The 22,683-nt window shown below is 57.0% G+C and overlaps 1 protein-coding gene across 1 annotated transcript; it reads right to left on the bottom strand.

Moving 5' to 3' along the window:
- Positions 1-104: 104 nt before the first annotated feature.
- On the bottom strand, positions 105-21,976 carry SEPTIN3 (septin 3). The gene is made up of 11 exons (XM_054719584.1): positions 21,887-21,976; positions 15,400-15,591; positions 12,651-12,779; positions 12,092-12,173; positions 10,885-11,022; positions 8,984-9,101; positions 8,023-8,118; positions 6,267-6,363; positions 4,897-4,948; positions 4,521-4,614; positions 105-2,133 (listed from the first exon to the last, which is right to left on the bottom strand). Exons 1-11 carry the CDS (start codon positions 21,963-21,965, stop codon positions 2,068-2,070), a joined length of 1,143 nt encoding a protein of 380 aa, XP_054575559.1. The 5' UTR covers positions 21,966-21,976; the 3' UTR covers positions 105-2,067.
- Positions 21,977-22,683: the final 707 nt, after the last annotated feature.

Below are 22,683 nucleotides of genomic sequence, written 5' to 3'. Positions count from 1 at the left end.
AGGCATTGGACTAGAAGAACTCTTAGGTTTCTTCTAGTGATATCTTAAGTTGGAAAAACTGCTCTATCACTCAAATCTTCACACTTCTCCCCATCCAGGCAGAGCGACGCACTCCAGTTCTGGCCCTCATCATTTGACCTGAATGACTCCCAAGAGCCAGCCTCCGAACTTGTCTTCCTCCAGTCTTGACCCCTCACTGTTCATCTGTACCTTGCACTCACCTTACAGAATATTGACATCCCCAACACAATCGCACGTATGGACCCATCATGTCCAAATTTAGAGAAATAATATACAGGTGAGAGTTGTGCTATTTGCTGGTTACAAAGGAGAGGATACACCTCAAAGAGAGGCGGGATGGGTTTAAGTTCAAAAAAGAGACAAGCTAGTGATTTAAATTTAATTTTTTAAATTCTTAACTCTTAAAAGTATTTATTGTAAAGTAGGCAAGTCTCTAGGCAAGATGGGTTCATTCCTTTGACAGACTTGGTTTTTATGCCTTCCGGAAAAAGGAGGGGAAAAGCTAGAAAAATTAGCTGAATGAAAACAAAACATTGTTTTCATTGAAGGAAGCAGGCTATGCAATGCATCCCTCAAGATCAAGAGTGAGAGTTTCATCACTTATTTTGGATACAAAATCCCAGGGAATAATGACTGGGGTCCAACTAAAGATGAACTGACCAGACAAAATGATTTCTATCTTTAATTTCTGTGGCTACTTCTTATTAAGACAGTCCCTGTCTCACCCTCCACACATGGGTGAGATGATGTAATATCTGTTTGGCCAAGGAGTGGAGCACAAATAAGACACAGGCCAGGCAGTTATTGTTCAAACAGCAATGTTTAGTTGTACAACACATAAAGTCTAGCAACATTTACACAACCAGTTTGAGTGTCATTGGCTTGTTTTCAATTGGGAAATTTAACCATAATGTCACCAAAAGGTTGGCTGGGACCAGTAACATTTAAGAAATGGGTCGTTCTTGCATCCCCTAGGCTTGGGCCTCTTGCTCCATCAGGACTTGGTTGTAGATGAATGGCCCACAAGTCACCAGCCTTTGAGCAAGTTGTGTCCAGGTGGAGATGGGGAGGGGCGGGCAGGGAGAGGTTCCATAAAGACACAGTGTGTGGGGCAGTGGCAGCCGACATTCGCAAACATTCATGCATCTGAGGAGGGCCTTTGCCCTCCATTGGGTATTTTCCACTAGCCTACAGTGACCAACTGTGGCCAGACTGAGTCATTACTCACATTAACTGGGTGGGGGGTAGGGATAGTCAATGTGGGTGGGAAGAGATCCTTCTTATTGCTAAGTAGACAGATGGGTGCTTTTTTTTCTTCCTAGAGTTCACATCTTCTGGGGATCTGGAGTTTTTTGTCTGTGTTTAGTTTGTTTGTTTTTTAAGGTTGAGGATAAGGGAGTCAACCCAGAAATGTCTCTTCGGAAAACCACTCTTCCTAAGTGGCTGCATTATGGGGTGGGGAGTGTGTGTAACCACACTCTGGGCCAGCCACAAGTGGTGATTTTTAAAGGAGCGATCCTAGCCCTTACTCCCCCACATCTGTAGTGACCCATCCTTATAAGTTTTAAGCAATGAAGGAGACACCCTTGTCCCACATCAGGGTTCACACAGCTGACATCAATGAATCTGACAAGCAGAAAAATGGCTTTCTTGACCCTTTAAGGAAGCCAAGAGTAGCTCATGCAGATGGACAGGGAGCAATGCCATGTCCCTTGGAGATGGTAACAAGTAGCTGGTATGGGTTTGCAAGGGCAGAAGAAGCTCTTGATGAGTTCTTTCACCCTATAGATGGGCTGGGACCAGCTGACACAGACGATGGAGGAGGGCAGTGCTGTCGAGAGCTCCATTCCACTGGGAGGAGAGGGGTGTTTGGATAAATGGAGAAGGCGACTGTCCTAAAGCGGCTGGCCCCTCCCACCTGCTGAGGGCCTGAGAGAGAGAAGGGCTGTGGAGGTGGGCTGGACAAACACAGCCCTTAAAAGGTCATGGCCCTGCAGCAATAACAGCTGAGAGGAATGGAGGGAGAAGCAGCGCTTGAAATGGCCTTCATTCAGCAGTGGGGCAGGGGGTGGCTGGCACGGGTGGAAGGACAGAGCCCAGGAGGCCTTCTCCCTGCAGGGGGTTGAGAACGGTTGAGGGTGTGGACACCAGACATATAAAACAGCTTCTCCAGGGAGGCTGAGATCATGGTTTAGGGGCACCACGCCACATTTCCTATTCAGCCTCTTCAATGCCCACCCTCCACCCTTAGATATTCCCTGATAGGCCTAGGGGTCTAGTCCCACATTTCTGCACAGGACTGCTCACTGGATAAGCCCGGGATCCCTCTTTAGTTGAAATGCAGCAACCTCTGGGCTCTAACCCTATTGCTGTTTTATCCTGACAGGTGCCTCCACTGGAATAACTTTGTGGGTAAGGGAGGATGTGGGCTGGATTTGTAAAGAGCCTCCAGGAAAGATTGAGGCCATAGGTTTTGGGTCATTGGCGATCGATCTCCCACCTCTTTCACCTGGTGCACTGACTCTTGGTCTTAAGTCTTTGTGTTTTCCTAGCACCTGAGTGAAAAGGGACTGTAAATGCTGGGGTTCGCAGGGGCCCTGCAGAACACCTAGGGTGGACCAGGACATGGACCAGGAGGTTGCGTGAGGTCACTGTGAACTGTCCCTCGGTGATTTCCCTTGCCTAAGGCTATATTGTTTCCCCAGCCCCTCACATTTTAGCCGCCTCACTGACTAAAGGAGGAGTAGCTTGTTTGTAAAACAAATGGGATGTATACGCATTAATAAATACAGGGCTGGAAGGAGAGGCAAGAAAAGGCTAAATGTATGATTGTGGGTGTCACTGGGAATGTCTACAGGTGTCAGGGGCGGGAACAGGGGAAAGCAGCAGAGAAAGACAGACAAACCAAAATGCAATTAGCTTCAGCACAAAAGTGAGTACAGAGGAGGGAAGAGGGGGTCAAGTTCATATGAGAAGAAGGAAGCAACAGAGAAGCCAGCTTTAAGGAGGAAGATTCCTAATGGAGAGAAAGAAGGTGTCATTTAAAATTTGTCTCTGGACTGGCTGGTGTGGCCCAGTTGGTTGAGCGTCGTCCCATGCACCAGGAGGTCACGGTTGGATTCCTGGTCAGGGGACATGCTCAGGTTGCAGGCTGGATCCCCAGTAGGGGACGTGCAGGAGGCAGCTAATCAATGTTTCTCTCTCATTGATGTTTCTCTCTCTCCCTCTCCCTTCCTCTCTCTGAAATCAATAAAATAAAATTTTAAATTTGTCTCTGAAGCCAAACTATCAAGAAAGACAAATATTGTACTAGTATTTTGTTATTGATACTTCTTTAGACTCAGTTCTTCTGGAACTTAATGCCTAAAAACCGTGTCACACTTGACCAGCTGCGTGCTTCTTTAACCAGACACTGGAAAGCACAGACCTCACTGTGCCTCGCCCTTTGCCCGCGCTGCCCACAAGCTCAGCGTCAGGCTTGGCGCTCGCCTGCACAAACGCGTTCCCATTCCCCTCTATGGATCTCACTCTCGTAGTCCCAGTTTGTACCGTCCCGTGCTTCCAGCTGTGATTTTATTTTAAGGTGGCCTAAGTCATTTTTGGAAGTAGACTGGGCATAAATTCTAAATATAGAAATGTAGCTGAAGTGGATTAGTCTACAAGGAAATTAAAGAAGTGAGGGAGGAGCAGGATGAAGAAATGAGGGAAAAGGAGAGAAAGAGAGAACATGGGAGCTGAGACGAGTGTGACATGTGGAAAACAGCAGGCTGCGACAGGGACAGGCAGTAGCTCTTGGACGGTGAATGCAACACAGACCAAAGGCTAGAGTTCTCATCTCCACTTCCAGGCACTAATTCTTGCAGGCGCCCAGCTTGGCCTACTTCTCTGCTGCCCCCTGACCTTCCTTTTTCCCAGGAAGTCCTGGCCTTACACTGACCACCTGGCCTCCAGGCAGGGGTAAGCCCGAACTCCTCGGCCCCTCCCAGGCCTAGCTCTGCTGCCTGTCCTCTCGGAGAATCTCCGCAGACCCAGTGTGCGGGCAGGTTCAGAGATAAGAAAGAGTTACCTGTGGCTCACCTGCACCCTCATTTTTAAGTGAAACCTCGCCAGACCTCTTGAGTGAGGCACACGGCTTGGTTCTGGGACACAAGGAAAGGAGACAGATAATGGACAGCCATGGAGAAACCAAACTTACAAGGGACTTTCCAGGGAGGGCAGTGAAAATACCTCACCCCTGAACAGGCACACACACTCTCTCTCTCTCTCTCTCTCTCTCTCTCTCACACACACACACACAGAAACACACACACACAAGCGCACACATGCTGTAGACAAAATGCTCCACGAATACCAGACAGGCCTGTGGGACAGAGTAGAAAGGAAGAAGGTGGTTGGTGGTGGTACTGGGATGTGTGTGTGGAGAAGTGGGGATGTGTGATGATGTAGAGAAAGGGTCGTCATGGGTTACTGTCGTGGCTTCCCTCTGTGTCCACGCTCACCGGAGGGAGGCCTCCGTTGTCATTGAGCCGCTTGGCCCTGTAGGTCTCATAGTGGATGTTGTGTGTCACTTCCTTGAGGTCCTGGAGGTGAGTCCTGAGGGACACAGGTGAGGAGAGAGAGGGATGCGATTAGGGGTGGGAGGAGGAAGAGGTGACCCCATCCAGGGTTAACACTTCCCTTCCATGGCCTGGACCCACTGGGACTGACTCGGAGAGCCAGCGCTGCCTCTTCCGCCCCTTGTGCTTCAGGAGGGGGCCTGGAACCCGGGCAGACGGCACGTCAGAGAGACCTGGAGACTGAGGCCCTGGGTCTGAACAGATGGCCTCCTGACCCCAAATCATGAAACCTGCCATCGAGGGCAGGGGTTCATCTTACCTGATGACAAAGTCTCGAAGCAGGGCAAACTCACAGTGGTGGAGGTTTTCCACTGTGAACAGAACAAAATGAAACAAAGCAAAACAGGTGGTCATTTCCCTGACGCAGCAACCCAGCAGGTGCGCTTCTGTTCAGGACATGGAGGCAGTTAAGAGAGAGCCACGGACAGTGACTGGCCGTCAGAGGTCGGCCTATCTTGGCCCTTCAGTGCACTCGATTTCATTCACGGAACAAACATTTATTAAGCAGCTACAATGGCCCAATACTGTTCTGGACTCGGTGGAATAACACTGGCAGGGACTATTACATGCCCCATTTTATAGAAAAGGAAGCAAATACACAGGGAGCCTAAGAAAGCTGCCCAAGGTCTAAGACACAGTTCCTATCCTTAAGGAGCTTATAATCAGACTGGAAGACAGTGACACATAGAAAATAACAACCGAGCCATCTTAAAAAAGGTCATGCGCTACATGATAAACCTAATTCAACATAAATCGAGTGCCTACTATTTGCAAATCACTTGCCAACGAGTGTGGGAGCAGAAGAGGATTAAGACATCTACCCTGCCCTGGCTGGTGTGGCTCAGTTGGTTGGAGCATCGCCTATGCACTAGACGCAGTGGTTCTCAACCTTTCTGATGCCGCGACCCTTTAATACAGTTCCTCATGTTGTGGTGACCCCCAACCATAACATTATTTTCGTTGCTACTTCATAACTGTAATTTTGCTACTGTCGCGACCCACAGGTTGAGAACCGCTAGCAGAGTCGCCTAAGACCATCAGAAAACACAGATATTTACATTACAATTCATAACAGTAGCAAAATTACGGTTATGAAGTAGCAACGAAAATAATTTTATGGTTGGGGGGTCACCACAACATGAGGAACTGTATTAAAGGGTCGCGGCATCAGAAAGGTTGAGAACCACTGCCCTAGAGGATTATCATATTGAATGAGATCACTGAAGCAATTCTTTGAAAACTTTCAGAATCGTTATGACCTTCTCAAGGTCACATCCACTCCTAATAAAACGAAAATGGCAACATCTGCACAGCCCTTCAGCAATTTGTCAGGTCACATCAGCTTTCATGCGAAAGCCTTTCTCTGGTGTTTCCAGTCCTTATTCATCTCCCCACGGTCTGAAGACCTTTGACATGTGAGTCGGTGCCTCCCAGACAGGTGCTAAATCAGTCTTATTGCTTCCTGCCTTGGGAGTCTCGTTTCTCAATTAGACTGTAAGCTCCTTACCGCAGAGTCTGCCTGGCACTCTTTCTGTCTTACGTCCTAGCACAGTGCCTTGACCTAGACATGCATAATAAATAAGCATAACTGGCCAGCAGCCGGTTCTTCAAAAAGGTGCATTGGATTACCTTCAATGATCCCCCAGGGCGTCTTCCTGCCGAGGACCCGCTTGCCGTTCACTTGGTATTCCTTGTCACTTCCCACCACGGCAAAGGGCATGCTCTCCTGCTGACAAACCAGACACACGCGCCCGTCGTCCTCTGCCATCTGGGCCTCCGAGGGCAGGATGGCATCCGGCCCCCAACCTTGAACTGCACACTTCTGAGGTTCATTCAGTGGCCCCACTGATGGCAAGGGCAAGGCTCTTGTCATTTCAAAAGAGCACTGGAGCCCAGCCAGTGTGGCTCAGTGGTTGAGCATCGACTTAGGAACCAGGAGGTCAGGGTTTGATTCCTGGGCAGGGAACATGCCTGGGTTGCGGGCTCGATCCCCAGAAGGGGATTCTCCCTCATCATTGACGTTTCTATCTCCCCTCTCCCTTCCTCTCTGAAATCAATCATATATATATTTTTTTAAAGGGCACTGGGCTGGGAGTCCCAAGTCCTGGATCCAACCCGGACTGCACCCAGCCTCACTGGTCAGCCTCAGTAATCGCTTTCCTTCAACAGGAGAATGCTTGGGACTTTTCAGAGCGCTGTCCACGTTTGGTTTGATCTTGAACAGCCCTGTGAGCTAGCTAGGATGGACAGCCACCCAGCGGACAGCCAAAGGAACATGCTTTCACACGGTCTCCCATGAAACCTACGGGCAGAGGCCCACGTCAGCCGGGAGGCCACTTTCTGGTGTGGAGGCCGCTCTGCTCTGCCACGTGGGTTGCATGCTCACCGGATGCAGCTGTTTGTTCCCACATGCATATGCCTGATGTGTGCTCGCTGTCATGACTGGATAAATTAACTATTATAGAAGCCGAGGGTCTATGTGTGTAGAGAACTGTTTCTCTGAAAATTAAGTTGAATGTTTTAGAAAAATTAGGTAAAGGTGAGTTGCTTCTGCATGAGGAGTAAACTTAGTCTCCAAGAAGAGGAGAATGTTTACTTAGTGATTTAGTAAAATAACTATTTAAAAACATGATTTGTGTGCATCTTTTAAATGATTTCGTCAATTAACTGACCAACTGCCTGTCTCCTCTGCGTCAGATAAGGGCCTTTTAGTAGCTTGCCCACACCTGCCAGAGGAGGAGACCCAAGACCAACGCACGTGAGTGGTTTGTCCCGGGTGACAGTGGGTTAGCAGAAAAGGCCAGACTAGACCCCAGGACTCCGAGGCAGAGCCCCAGGTTGCAGAGGGTTCGAACTGAGAGACCTTAGAAATCACACAGGCTGGTGGCTTATAAGCAGGTTCCCTGAAGCCCTAGGCTTCCCAGGAGACACCTCGGGGCCTGCTGAGAAGGCTCTGTGCCTGCATCACTTAGCCAAAGCAGCTCTGGTTTTGTGTTTGTATATTGGAGTTCTGTCTGGCATTTAATTTCTTTAAAGGGTTCTTTCAAGAGAAAAAAAAAAACACACCTATAAGCCACTCACTTGGTCTGACCTCTGCATTTTGTAGAGGGGGAAACTGAGGCAGGGCTCTGTTTTGCTGAGCCCCGTGGGGGGGAGGGGCTGCTGTGTGGTGTGGGGATGATGGGAACAGCGGCTCTGGATGCAGGACGCGCTGTCCTGGCCGAGGCCCCTAGTCCTCATCCTCTCCCTGTCACTGCTGGTCTGGGTCAGGCAGGTGAGGTAGGGAGAATGGGAGGGAAAGTAGGTGGGAAGCCAGAGGCAGCATGTGATACACATCCCACAGGCACCCAGGGGCATCTATGGGAGCGGGGCCCCAGGCACCCACCCGGATTTTGTCATTCTCCGTCTTGTCCTCCAAATCTTCATCAAATTCCTTCTGTGGGTAGAATTCAATGCCATGCACTTCAAGCTCCTTGCGAACCTAGAGGTGAGGAAGAGAAGCCAGGTAGCCAAGTGCCAGGATAATGGGAGGGGCGCGCGCGCGCGCGCGTGTGCGTGTGTGTGTGTGTGTGTGTGTGTGTGTGTGTGTGCATGTGCGTGCACACACTGAAGGATGAACACAGCCTTGAGAATCCACACGTCTCTGGACTCGGAGGCCTGGGCAGCAGGATGATCCTGAACAGGTGTGAACCCCAGGCGTACAATTACCGGAGCTCAGCCTGAGATGAGGAATAGTCTGGGGGTGTAACTTGCTCATCTCAGGGTCTGTGAGGTTCGGACTTTGATAAGCATCACCGCTGAGTACAGATTTCACAGGGCAGCGCTCATGCCACCACGTGTCCTATTCCTGTTTGCAGGGAGGAAGGGAGTCCCCGCCCCAAGCCTCTCTGTTTGCCCCCAGGAAGCTATCCAGGACCTCTTCGGTGGTCTACTTGGAGGCAGCAACTGTCTATACTTCTCTCGCCTCCCCCACCCCCCCCCCACCCCCATCCCCACCTGGATGCTTCTCACATAGGAGTTTATAGAAGACACCATAAGGACTAGAGAGCCTTATTGATCACTCCAGTCCTTCGAGCACCTAACATGAGGAGTGGTTTCTCAGGTTCGTGTGAGTTATGTATTCAGTAGTCTTTAGGGGTAAGTTGGAGGGTGGGGACGAGGCAGCCAGAAGAGTCACTAACTTCTCTTCACCATGGTCCCCAGACACTGTCTGCCAGTGTCTTTCATGACTCAGTAGGAGCGGGGTGGAAGTGGGGGGAGCGGATGTAATAGTGGAGGAGGGGAGAGGCTTGACCCGGAGGAGGGAAAGGCTGGGGTGGGGGAGGGGGGAGGAGGGGCCGTCTCACCCTCTGCTTGAACTCGGACTTCTCCTCCAGCGTCATGGTGTCAGCCTTGGCTATGACGGGGATGATGTTCACCACTTTGCTGAGGTGTTTCATGAACTCCAGGTCAAGCGGTCGCAAGCTGGGGCCAGGGAAGGGAGAGTGTCAGGCCACCTGGCCCTCCCCCACGCAGCCACAGGACAGGAGGACTGGGAACCTGGCTGAGGCCAAGACGCTGCTCTCTCTCCCCACACACAACCACTGTCTCACCATCTACAGAGCAAGCCCTGACTCCGCCCACACACGGTCCACCGTCTGCCCTGCTCTTCGAGTCCTGCCCCTCCCAAAGCCCCCTCAAACCACCCTCATGGCATCTTCTCTGACCTGGAACAGCTATGGAGTCACCCCACCCGCAGGGCCTGTGTCATGGTTATTTGTGTGTATCTTGTTCCTACAGGCCTCCTCTCAGCCCCACTTTGTCCTGCGGGCGGTCAACGGGGCCTTGCCCCTCCCCTGGCTAAGGACCCAGCTCCCTCCAGACCCCAGGGCCCCCATCTGGCCCCAGTTTTTAGTCCAGGGGGCTTACTAAGTCAGGCTGTCTGCTGCCTTGCACCCTGAGCCCAGGTTCCAGGGAGGGATAAAGCTAACCACTTTATTGAATCCCTGGGCCCCATCATGGAACCCGCTGAGTACCCTGTTCCTCCAAAATTTGGGGCCTGCCTTGCTCGGGCCAACCTCTCCAGAATGAACTCTGGCCCAGCGGCTGGGCTTAGTGATGTTATGAGACCTCCCCCAACAGGAAGGTTGTCTGCTTGCCCACGTGGTCCTCCATCCTCTGCCGGCCCCTCCCTTCCAGGCAGCCCCACCTGCCATGCACAGCCAGAGTTCCCAGCATGCCCTGCTTGTTGCCAGCCTCATTTCTAGACACCCTCCAAATGCCTACATCTGGATCCCACTCCCCACCCAAAACACCAGCCCCAATCCAGTAGCCCTGCCCCGCCCCCCACTTCACCGTTCTAGCTGCCCCCACCCCAGCCTTGTGCAAAGCAGGCATCTACTGAATGAATAAGGAGCCCTCTGCCCTGGCCAGTGTGCTTAGCGGTTAAAACATCAGCCCGTGCACCAAAGGGTCTCAGGTTCGATTCCTAGCCAAGGGCACCTCCCTAGGTTGCAGTTTCTTCCTTTCTTTCTTTTTTTGTTTTGTTTCTTTTTCTTTTTTAAAATATATTTTTATTGATTTCAGAGAGGAAGGGAGAAGGAGAGAAAGATAGAAACATCAATGATGAGAGAGAATCATTGACCAGCTGCCTCCTGCACGCCCCACACTGGGGATCGAGCCTGCAACCTGGGCATGTGCCCTTGACTGGAATCAAACCCAGGACCCACAGACTGATGCTCTATCCACTGAGCCCAACCAGCTAGGGCCCAGGTTGCAGTTTCGAACCCCGGCCTGGTTAGGGGCATGTGCGGGAGGCAACCAATTGATGTTTTCCTTTCACATTGATGTTTCAAAAATCTCTCTCTCTCTCTCTCTCTCTCTCTCTCTCTGATCCCCTCCCTCTCTCCCACTCTCTCATTGATTTTATGGGAAAATATCCTCGGGTGAGGATTAACACACACACACACACACACACACACACAGGAGCCATCTGCTCACATAGACCAACTTCTCTCCACAGGCACAATCGTGCCACGGTGCCAGAATACCAGTGGGCAGCGTCGGGGCTGGTGCTGGCCAGCTTTACTCTCCCGGCAAGGAAGCCAAACGTGCGTGGGGAACGTGTGGGGAATCATGGGGCCGTGACTATATGGGGCCCATCTGGCTCTCCCCAGCTGAGTCCAGGTATTGATTATCGATTACAGAACAGGCACAGGAGGTGCCAAGCAGAGCCGGGCCCCGCGGTGGGGGTGGGGCAGGTACATACGAGTGTCCCGTGGGGGAGATGAAGTAGAGGCAGCAGTGGACACGAGTGTCCGGGATGCGCTTCTTCCTGGCGATGTTCACCTCCTCCTTCAGGAACTTCTCGTACTGCTCGTTGATGTACTTCTCAATGGGCTCCCAGCTGCGGGGGGAAGCGGCAGATGCACGTCCCAGAAGGAGCTCATCGTGGGCATGGGCCCTCACGCGTCGCATTTCCTACTTCCCCTGGGGGGCTAGAGTGCCCGCTGACCATTCTCCCTCGGCCCCCCATGGCTTCCCTTCTTAGCAAGGCAGGCGCTCCCACGGGGACCTGGCCCTCTCCCCAGCTGTGGAGCCTGCAGACCCCGCCGCACCCCAGAAAGCACCACACACTTTCCCCAGCTCCCTTCCTTCTCAGCCGGGGGGTCTGGAGGGGGCGCTGGCCCTTTCTGGGGCTGCTTTCTCCTGCGTATTTCTCACGAGTGACCGGCGGGGTGCAGGCAGGCTCAGAAAGAAAGGCTGTGCAGTGGGGAACGTAGCCGTGGCACGCAGAAGTACTCAGTCACGGCGACGACTCACTGTCATGACCACGGCCACTGTCATTACTTCTCTGCATCAAGGAGCATGCGTGAACCAGAGCAGAGGGCACCCGTCACTTCTCTAAGGTTGTTCTAAGCTGCCTTGTTCGGTGGCCCTGCCTGTCAGCGGCAGGGCCCGGCTCCCTGCAGGAGCACATGGTCTCCGTCCCTATCTGAAAGCAAACTTCTGCCTGGAACCTTCCATCTGCGTCCGGGCAGCGCCCTCATCCCTTCTTGGTGGTTCGCAGACTGCAGCTTTGCTCTGTGGATCCCAGAGGCTCTCTCCTCATGGCCGCTCCCCTCCCTCCTGCTCCTCACTCACCCTCCCCTGTCCAGGCCAAGCAGCCTGCAGCCGCCCCAGCACAGCCTGGGTTTGCGCCCAGGTCCCCTTGTTCCGTCTGCCCGCCCCACCGCCACCTCCAGGCCATCCCTCCGCCAAAATTCCCTCTGCTCTGTCCCCTCCACCCCCTCGCCCAGCCCCCCTCCGGACCTCTGCCCTCGCCTCCTTACAACCCCCTCTCCCATCCTCCAGGGAGACACGGAGCCCTCAGCGTGGAGGGCTGGCGCAGATGGTTCTCAACGTGGATGCGCCTGCACCGCATCCAGCGCCGCCCTGTGGTCCTTAGGGCAGAGAGCGCACAGGCAGACACGTACCAGTTTTCATTGTTGATCTGGTCTCCAAAGCCAGGCGTGTCGATGACGGTCAGCTTCATTTTGACACCGCCTTCCTCTATCACTGGGGGGCGAGCAGAAAAGGCACCAGGGGGTGACTCCTCCAGCTGGCGCAGGACTCCTGCTGCACGCTCCCCCCCCCCCCCCCCCCCCCCCGCCAGGGAGACCCCAGCCAGGGAGACCGGGCTCCTTCCTTCTTATGACCAACCATTGGAAGAGTCAAGTTCGGCGACTTCCTCACCTCCACGCCTTCGTTCATGCTGTTCCCTGCACCTGCAATCCCTCCCTACTTCCTTCTGCCTGTCCACATCCCACGCTGGCCTTAGGGTCCAGCCTGAGCCCCACTGCTCCCCTTTCTAATCCCTCCTCCTCCGCGCTCTGGCCTTGCAGTCTGAGGAGTTGGCTCCATACAGTTTAGGGCTTAATTCTATTCTGTGTCCAGGTTGCCTTTCATTTGCCTCACTCCCCACTAAGCCCCATTCTCCCGCCTCCCTGGCAGAGGCCCCTCTGGCCAATGCCCCGGGTCCCCACCCGCCCTCACCGTGCCCCACAGCCTTGATCTCCACGGTCTTGGGGATCTTCTCCTCGCGGCTCCAGCTGGAGGACTTGCGACTCACTTGGGATTTGAAGAGCGTGTTGACCAGCGTTGACTTGCCCAGTCCACTCTGACCTGAGCAAGACAGGGGGGTGAGAAGGCAGGGTCCCCCACGGCCGCGTCCGGAGCCCCATTCTCTCTCCCAGGAGTTTGCAGAATTCTGGAGCTGGCCACGCCCTGTTTGACGGGGAAGGAGGGGCTGAGCGGGGATTGCAGACTGGGGGGGATGGTTTCCCGTGTGCGGAGAAGGCCTGGGGCCAACCTGTAGAGCCCACACGCTCCTTCCTGGAGCCCCAGGACCGTCAGAAAATGAGCCCACCTCTGCACTTGTGTGTGTTTTTGCTTAACTTTCTCGTCTTCACTAATACAAAAAGTCATGGCGGAATTGCTTGGCACCGATACAGCCTCAGTGTGTGCGCACTTTCACACCCGGCCTTCCTTCAGCCCCGCAAATCCCACAACAGAGCCACCTTCAATCCCCGCCGAAGGGGTGCTGGAGAGATTGAGCCCCACCTAACGTAACAGATGTGCAAGGCGACCTCACTCATAAATGCAAGACGGGGCCTCCTGGCCCATAGCCACCCTTCACCATGGCGCAGGGTTAGCATCTCATGGAGAGAAGTGCCCGAGAGGGCCCTGCCAGAGGAGGAAGAAGCTGGGTGGGCAGGGGCAGGGCCCGCCCCGCACCTCCGCTCCTTCCCGCTGGCACCCCTTTGCCCGTTTACACGCACAGGTCTCCAGATTTCGTTCCGGGGTGCAAATGAAAAGGCGCTCCACAACCAAAAGGCATGTGAAACCTTTTAAGTGCCTGGTCTGAGCAGTGCTTCTCAAATCCTAACGCGCACAAGGGTCACAGCAAGCCCTGCCCCCATGAGTGGCCGCAGCACCGCCTGGAGCTGGGAGGAAACGCAGGAGCCCAGGCCCCCAGCCCTGGCATTTTCAGAACCGGCATCTTAACGGGCTTCCGGAAGAGTCAGGCGGATGGGAGTCGGCGTTCCTGCTCGAGATCAGGGGCAAGAGCCCGAGTTCCAGACCCAGCTGTTGTGTTTCCTGGGTGCTTAGGGACGGCCGTGGTTGCCCCTCTAGTGTCCTTACTGATAACGTGATGGGAGGGAAGGGACTGAAGGAGACCAGGATGGCAAACACCAATAAGCTGCATTTCTCATTCCAGCTGATCGACTGGTGGTAGCCACCAAGACCCGTATGGTAAAGAGGCTACACCTGGGCTCAGCCTGCACACGCGCCAGGACTCAGCAGCAGTGTCTGCCGTGGCGCTGCTGGGGACAGAGCTGGCCCACACGTCTTGCACTCGCCATTCACGCCCGGACGTCCTCTAAGGTCGTTTGTTCACTAGGTATTCCTGTGTGCCGAGGGCTGTGCTGGAGTTGGAGACAGAGTGGACCCCCTTAGTGTGAGAGAGACCAAAACATACGCAGACAATTACAATATGTTGCCAGGACCACTACGAACGCGATAACCACAGGATGTTACAACAGCCAAGGGAAGGGAATCTAATCCAGTCTCTCTGCGATCCAGGAGGACTTCCAGGAAGAAGCGATGACTAAGCCGAAAGCTGAAGAGTGACTTTGAATGACCCATGAGAAGCCGGAAGGGGTTTCTAGACAGAGGGAACAGCATGTGCAAAGGCTCAGAGGTAGGGAAGAGTATGGCAAGAACGTCCCGGAGGACTGTCCCTTGTGAGTAGAAGGCTACATGGAGGTGGTAAGAGAAGTGTGGAGAGGCAGTACCAGGCCAGCCTCGCAGTTCAAACCCTTACACTTACCATGCTGATGGGTGGCTTGATGAGTCTCGCAGTTGGAAAAATTATTCGGATTCTGGTGGACGATGGATTGAACAGGAAGGGAGACAGGAGGGGGTCAATGCCCCTCAAAGTGTGGCTTGCAGCCAGGGTCCGTGAACCAGTTGTTACTGGTTCTTGAGGGAAGAAGTTTGCACCAGAAAGTACGTCAACTATGTCGCTAAGTACACTGTTCAGTTTAGCCGGTGTTTACATTAGCACGGTTTTCCAGATGTTCGCACTCTGGCCCAGCACACATCGGGGCCATACTAGCAACCACTCTGAGCAGCACTGAGTCAGGTGGCCGTGGCGGGCCAGGTGAGAGGCTGGCTCGGCCAGGGAGGCAGCAGTGGCGATGGGGAGAAGTAGGCAGACTTGAGAGAGAGTTACAACTAAAACCCACAGGACTTGATCGATTGGATCAGGACACAAAGGAAGAAGGATGAAGCCCAGCAACTGACTGAGTACCTCACTGAGATCGCCCTGTGACCTGGTGACACTACTTAGCGACCGCTCAGAGCCCCTAAGCTTTAAAGCACGACTAAAGGTCAGGAATGAGACCACCCTCCATCGGATCCTCCCCCGGCTCTCGAAGGTGGGGGAGGACACTGATGAGCCCCCGTGCACACCCCTGGAAGCAGGCTGACCATGGCTAACGGCTGCCGATGTCCACCAGCTGGTGATGGGCCTGGCTGACCACCCCCCACAGCTCCCCGCCCCAGGTCAGCGAGCCTGAAGGGGAGGAGGGGGTCAGCCTCTGTGATCAGCAGTGAAATCTTCCCTCCGAGAAGGAGCTCATCCTACAGAAGCCAGGGCCGAGGTCATCCCCGGGACAGAAACGGGATCCTCCGTGCTACCCCCACCCGGGCCTCCGGGGCCCCCCGCGGCCTTCCATACCGACGACCATGATGTTGAAGTCGAACCCGGTCTTCATGGTCTTCTTCCGCATCTGCTCGATGATGGTGTCGATGCCGATGTAGCCCAGCAGGTTGGCGTTGATGCTGACGGGCTTCATGGGCACTGCCGGCTTAGGCCTGGGCTCGGGCACCAGCTCTGACATGGCTGCGTCCGTCCTGGTCTCTGGGAGCCCTGCAAAGCCAAGGTGGGAGCGTGGGCTGCGGAGGCCACACGGAAGCCGCAGTGCTGTTCACCGATACGGGTCACACGGAGCGGGCACTGGAAGGGGCCTTCGATGTCATCCGCTGCGGGTCCATTTCACACCCGAGGAAACTGAGGCCTGGAGGAAAGGACTTGCCTAAGGGCACAGAGCAAGTCCGGTGCGGAGTCTGGGCCAGGCCCCTTCTCCAGCTGCCGGGGCCGCCTCCCGCGCACTCGCGCTCCGAAGCACCACATCTGGGGGTCTGACCCAGGGGTCTGTCCTCTTGGCACCACTGACCATTTGGGGCAGGATGATTATTGCGGGGGGCTGTCCTGCGCCTTGTAGGATGTTCAGTGGCATCCCTGGCCTCTACTACATGGAACAGCCCCCCAGGAGTGACAACCAGGGTCCATTTAGACACTGCCGAGTGTCCCCGGGGGCAGCGTGGCCCGAGGGGAGAGCCCCTGGTCTAAGAGACATCTGGGGTTGTTCCTGCCTGAGTCCTGCCTCCCCAAATAAAGGGCCAAGACCAGTTAGGACGCTGGACTTCACTTAACTGACACCTGCCACGGACCGCAGCAGCTTTGTCCTTTAGAAGCCAACAGCGCCAGCCCCCTGCAGAGTGAGCGTCAGTCCTGTCTCCCAGCCTCGTGCCCTCTGTTCCATGGGCACCGCTGCAAATCAGGGTGTCTATGCCCTGAGGAGCCCCAGGCACCCTCCTCCCTAGAGTTTTGAATCTGTGGGAAGAATAGGTCTCCCCTTTTGACCAGCAGGGAGAGGAGGAGACCCAGGGAGGGGCAGTCACGTGCCTGAGGTGGCGCAGTGTGTTCTTGGGATGGCGGGTGGCAGAGAGGGGGCGCTGAGGACAGCCCTGCTCCAGTGGGGAGAGGCGCCCGTCCCGCTGGGGCTGGCAGGTCCTGGGCGTTTCCCCATCGGACCACTGTCCACCAGGCTAGGTTTCGGACAGGAGCCCCATTTCCCCATCCAGAAGATGGGGTGTGTGTGGTGACGCGGGAAGAGCTTGGCTCAGCTACTCGCCAGCTCTGTGGGCTTGGGCGAGGCACCTGCCCCAGGAGCCCACTTCCTGGTCTGTAAAGTGCTCAGGGTCATGGTTAAGGCTGTGGTGAGCATTACATGAGCTATGATGCCTGGAAGCACCCATACAGCGCCTCCCAGTTCCAGCCACTCTTGCCCCTCCCACTTTCAAGTTCACTGGCTTGTCAGAGGGGCGGTGAAGTGGTGCGTGTGAAAGCACGTGTCCAAGGGAGGGATCCAGATGCTAACTGGACGCTACGCTCGCTCCAGCACCCCTTCCGGTTTGCCATTCTAGAATCCGATGGTCCCGCCCCGCAGGCTCAGGCTTCCGGGGAGGGGGGCTGATGGAACAGCCGGTGGGCCAGGGGGCAAGAGGATGGGAGCTCTGCCCTCCTGTACCCCACACCCAGCCAGGAGTCTGTTCTCATCCCCCACCACCTGGTCCTTCCCTGGGTCCTGGCAAGACTCTCTCTCCCAATGGGAAAATGTTCTTTCCTTGTCACTCTCAGACACAGCCAACTCTGACAAAGCTCCGGGGCCTCCCCAGGGCCTGGCTGGGCTCCCTCCTGCTTCCCAGGAAGCTGGTGCTCGCCAGGCGGCTGGCCGAGAGATGGGCTCAGCCCCGCAGCAGCTGACTCTCAGGCCCGGCCTGTGCCCCAGTCTCCACACGTGGCTCCCAGTCAGCACCCCTGCGCTGGGGCCAAGGCGCATTTTTCCTGCCCGGCTGCTCACACGCAGCCCTTTCCACTCCCTTGTGCCTCTCAGCTGAGCCCCTCTGGTCTCCTCAGCCTGTGCTGTGAGAGATCCGGGGGAGCAGTCCATTTCACACCCTGGAAAGTGAGTCTTGCACTTATTTATGGGAGTTTTTCTAAGTGTCCTTATAAAGTGGGTGTCCTCACCGTGGTCTGCTTAGCCCTGGCCCGTCAATGCACCTTCCTAAAAGGGCATTCCCCGAAGACAGACCCTGGCTGCGAGGAGGGGCCCGCCGACCAGATTCCCAGCAACTCCTCGGGGCTGCGGCAGGGCCACCACGTGAGCAGACATCCCCTTCCTTCTCCCAGCAAGTACCCACCAACACCTACTGTGTCACTGTGAAGAGCACCTGCTGGCAAGTCCCCCCAACACATGCCAGTTACACATCAGTTACATGCTAACCACCACCAGCCATGAGTACTGGGAAGGCCGGGCCGTCACTGTGTCACAGCCTTTGCTGAAGGACCTGCCCACTGAGCCGCTGGCCGATTCCTGCTCTTTCCCCGTCAGCTCAAGGGCTACCCCTCGGGAGCGCCGCTGCGCCCCCGCCGGGTACAGACGCCCTTCTGTGCTGCCTCAGCCCACCCGGTACGCATCTCATCCACTCGTTCATGCATCACGCATTCCAGCCATCCCCGCCAGGCCGTTTCCCATGCTGTCAGATGGGAGCCTACTCCAGCCGAGCCCTAGACTAAATGTCAAGGACACTTTGGGACCCCAGACAAGGTCATTGCCCCCGAGGGCCCACTCTCTGCTGAGAGTACCTGACAAGTACACAAAGACCTCCAGGGTGCAGGGCAAATACTCATCGCTGTGCCCCAATGTCCCTAGCATAACACAGGTCCTCAGCAATGAATGAATGAATGAATGAATGAATGAATGATGAATGAATGAGTGCCTCACTGCGAGTCAGGTGTCACTTTTCTCCTCCCTCAGAAGCTCCTCTAGCGGAGCAGATGACGCCCAGCCAGCCACGGGCTCTGTGTGTGGGTCACAGGCCAGGGGTAGACTCTGTACAAGACCTGCTTCCTCCCCCACAACAAGGGTGAGTGGAGCTCAGGCCCGGGTCACAGCAGGACATAGCTCAAGCAGGCCACCCTGCCTCCACGGTCCTTGGAGCCCCGCCTAGGCTCCCAGCTGTCCCAGGGGCCCCGGAGGAGGAGAATCTGCCTGCGGCACCCCCTGCCAGGAGCCACCTGCCCCATCCGCGCTGGCGGGAGAGGCGTTGTTCACCTGACTCCGTTCTGAGTCCCCCCAGAAACAGCACCTCCGTCACCTGCCCAGCGCGCACCTGGTGCTTTCCGTTACAGGCAAATGAGTGGCTTTGTCTTTGTCTGGCACGGGGACCCCACCCCTCAATTGGGAAGGTGGCAGCAGGGGGAGGAGACCTTCCGGAAGAGCACCTGCCTCCTCCGCTTCGTGGGGTGGGGGGTAGGGAGGCTCTTCCTTCCTTCCTGAGCTTAAGATCTTCCCCAGACCCCACCCGCACCCGCACCCGCACCCGCAGAGGCCAATTCCAGTCCACCCCATCTCCAGCCCCCACTCTCGGAAAAAGAATCACAAAAGCTATCTTAGTCCTTTCCTATTCGCAGGAGCGAAGGGCCCTGGGTGCCCCCTTCCCCCACCCCAGCTCTCTGGAGGCCAGCGGGTTCCCCGGGAGACCACCAGCTGGTGCCCGCGGTGTGTGGGGGGAGGGGTCGTCTGTGCGTGAGCGCACAGGTCTGCATCTGGTGCAGGTGGCCTGATACCTGTGCGTGGCGTGCATGTGTGTGCGTGTCTTGGTGTGCTCCAGTGCGGGGCGTGCTGTGCGCATCTGGGTCCCCACTTGTGTGTCGGAGGGTCTCGGCGCCTCCCGCGTTCCCGTGGGTGGATTTCTCCGGGAATGTCTATCTCGGGGTGTGTGCACCGTGTGTGCGTGTGCCCGTGCATATGTCACCGCGCGTGGGCTCCTCGGCGCAGCCCCCCTCCCCCTGGTAGCACCTCCAGCCGGGCTTTTGGGGGCCGTAACCTCTTCCCGGCGCGCGCCGGTGGCCGGGCCAGAGGCCCTACCTTTGGACATGAATCCTCCTTTGTCTCCGTTCCTCCCGGGAGATGCTCAGGGCGCGGGGCTGCAAGGCTGAGCGGGGCGCGGGCTCCTCCCGGGCCGAGCCGCCCCTGCGGCCGGGCCTCGCCCCTCCGCGCGCTCTGCCCACCCGCCCGGCCCGCGCCCGGCCGCGCTGCCCCTGCGCCCCGTGCCGCCGCGCCCGCCCGCCCGGGACCTCGCTCCGCTCTCTCGGCGCCGCGCTGCCCCTGCCCGCGCGCACCGCTGCCGCCGCCGCCGCTGCCGCCGCCGCCGCTGCCACCCGCACCACGTGACCCGCCGGCCCCGCCGAGAGCCCCTCCCCCGCCCACCGCACCCGCGCCGGCACCCGCTCCCCGCGCCTCCGCACGCGGGAGCGGGCCCCCGGCTGCAGGCGGCCCGGGAGGCACCCGGGGGCGCTGTACTCGCAGGCTCGGGATGCCGGCCCCAGGAAAGTGCCCGCATCCCGGCCCCGGTCCCCTCCCTGGACTCGGCTCCCGCCTCTTACTCTCCGGGCTGGGGCGGGGCGGGCGGCGCAGGGACCGGTGGCGGCCGCGGCGGCGGGGCGCGCGCGTGAGTCACGCGGTGGTTGGGACCTGGCGCTGGGTCGGCGCGGATCTGCCCGCGGTTCTGAGTCAGGGGCCCCGGTTCCAGGCTGGCTCCGGGATGGTGGGCCTGTGACCTTGCGCTGCTCGGGAACTTCCCTGCGCCTTAATTTTCCCATCAGAAAAGTCTGCTGTGCATTCGAGCAGCACTGATGCCAGCACGGCGCCAGGCCCCGGGGGACGGGAGGAGGGTGACCATCGCTGTCCTCCAAGGCTCGGGTCTGGGAGGGGAGACAGAAAGCTGGACTGTCCTGATGCAGGGGTGGGGATGCCCGGGGTTCCGTGGGGCATGGAGGGGGCACCCTGAGGAAGGGCGTGCGGAGGACCTCTTGGAGGCAGCGAGGGCCTGGACGGAAGGGGAGGAGGCGGGAGGGGAGAAGGAAGGGCGCTCTGCGGAGGGGGCGGCAGAGTGAGGAGCCGGCGGTGGGAGCTGCGCGGTGTGGGTGGAGGCTCAGGGCTCAGCGCCCCCAGGTGCAGTGACGCAGGGAACCTCCAGGCGGACATGGAGCTCAGAGGCCGGGGAGTTCGCAGCCTTGGAAGCAGGTTACGGAGCTGGACTTGAAGGGAAGCCTGTTAAGCTGTGAGCGCTGCCATCACAGGAGTCCGAGTGGCCGCTGTGAGCAGCAGGGAGCGCCCTGGGGGCGGGGCTGTGGCAGGGCAGGACCGACACCGAGGGAGAGGCGGGGCAGACAGTTTTTTGGGGGGGCGGGGAGCAGTGGTAAATCTACAGCGTTGGGAATAGACTGGATGGGGCGGGAGGAGGACACCCAGGTTTCTGGGTGAGAGCGGGACCAGGCAGGGCAGGAGGTAGCTCTGGAAGAAAAGGCTGCCGTCCGGCTAGAGGGGCCCAGCAGGCCTGGCCGCCTGCCCTTCAGGAGAGAGGGCGGGGCTGAAGGCGGAGCGAGTGCTGCGGGCGCGGAGGGAGGCTGGAGACTGAAGCTGGGTGAGCTCCCCCAGACCCAGTGTGCAGCGTGACGGGAAGGGGTCTGGCACCCGAAGCCCAGGGAGCCTGTTGGACGGGTGCCTCCCCAGCATCCGCCAGATCCAGACTCCCTGCGCCTTGGGAATGTTGGGAATGAGATGGCCCGAAGCAGAATTCCAGCATCTGCGTTCCCCCTTAACTCACTGCCACCAGCCAGCTCATGACTGTGAGCATGTCACAGCCTCTCTGAGACCCAGTGGCGGTCTCTGCTCGTGTTGACCTATTGCCCTGCTGCGTAGGACTTCCATGTGTGCAAGTTCCCAGCTCACCTTTCAGGACTAAAGGGAAGGGAGGATTCCAGGTGAGGCGCCTTTAAGCAACAGGTGTCTGCCTGAAAGGCTGGCCCCGAATAACCCTGAAGGCCTCAGGGGAGGTCCCTGTTCACAGCTGGAGGAACGCCACAGTGACAACTGTCAATCACCACTTATTGACGTGCTGGTTTGCTTCAAAGCTGCGCTCACCTATAAATCACCTGATTACCCAGCTCCTGGGAACACCTACACCGCCGCCCTCCCCCCCTCCTCCCCTGGAAGATGCTAAAGGAAGGACTCGGCACAATGGATCCTCCACAAGTTACCCCGTAAACCTCCCTGCTGGTGACTTCCCTCAGCCTGATTCTGACTGGCAGGTTGGGACCCGGCTCCTGGTGCATCCCCTGTGGTCTGCCCTGCAACCCTGTCTCCCCGCCCCCCCCCCTCCCGCCCCAGTGCATTTGACTCTGACTTTAGAGTCCACCCCACTTTCCCACCTATCCAAGTGTAATCTGTCTCCAGACTCTCCCACCTCCGTCCTGTCCCTTCCCCCCTCCCCCCAGTAGCCCAGTGCATCCCAGCCAAGTGCTGTGCATTTACCTTTGGTTTTTCTGGCCGGGTCTGTGGCAGCATCTGCTGTAGCATGTCCCAGGGCTGAGTCTCTGCCTCTGCTTGACATCGGTGGGTAGGTGGTAGTGTCCAATGTGGTCAGGTGAATGGCACTGTTAAGTGTGGTCTCTCCAATGGCCGGGTTTAGGGGGGCCGGCACAACGGAACCCATGCGTATGCCCAGCTTGCTTGTGTGCAAAGCAGGAGAACCCGTAGTTATGTCCCGCCTGGCTGGATCCGCTCTGTCCAAAGCCAGGACTCTGTCTGGACTGGCTGTGCCCAACTTGACCGGGTCTGGGGTTGCCAAATCCTTGGCTGTGGCCCCTGTAGTTGTATATGGCTTGGCTGTGTCTGCTGTGGCTATGGCTTTGCCCAGCTTGTCTGGGTCTGGCGTTACCGGATCCGTGCCCAGGCCCTGCTTGGCTGTGCCTTCTGTAGCCAATTCTGTGGCTGTGCCCCGTTTGGCATCCAGAGCAGGGAACTCTGTGCCTGTGTCCAGTCTGGGTGTGTTTGATGTGGCTAAGTTGACAGCCAGGCTGGGGCTGTTGGTGGCCATAGTGGCTGAATGTCTGACTGTGCCTCCCATTGTGTCCAGAGTCACCAAATCCATGGCCCTCGCCGGCGCCATGGTAGGGATGGTCCTTTGGAGATGCAGCCGGGGTCGCAGGGTACCCCTGGGCCTGGGCCTGCCTCTTCCTGGGGAAGCTCTGGCAGGCACTTGGGCAGCCGCGGGGACAGGGTGCCTCTGGCCCGCTGGGCCTGGGCCTGCAGGGCCTGGTGGATCCTGG

Source organism: Eptesicus fuscus, chromosome 7, assembly GCF_027574615.1.
Source record: "Eptesicus fuscus isolate TK198812 chromosome 7, DD_ASM_mEF_20220401, whole genome shotgun sequence".
NCBI lineage: Eukaryota > Metazoa > Chordata > Mammalia > Chiroptera > Vespertilionidae > Eptesicus > Eptesicus fuscus.
This window is presented reverse-complemented; position numbering and strand designations above follow the sequence as displayed.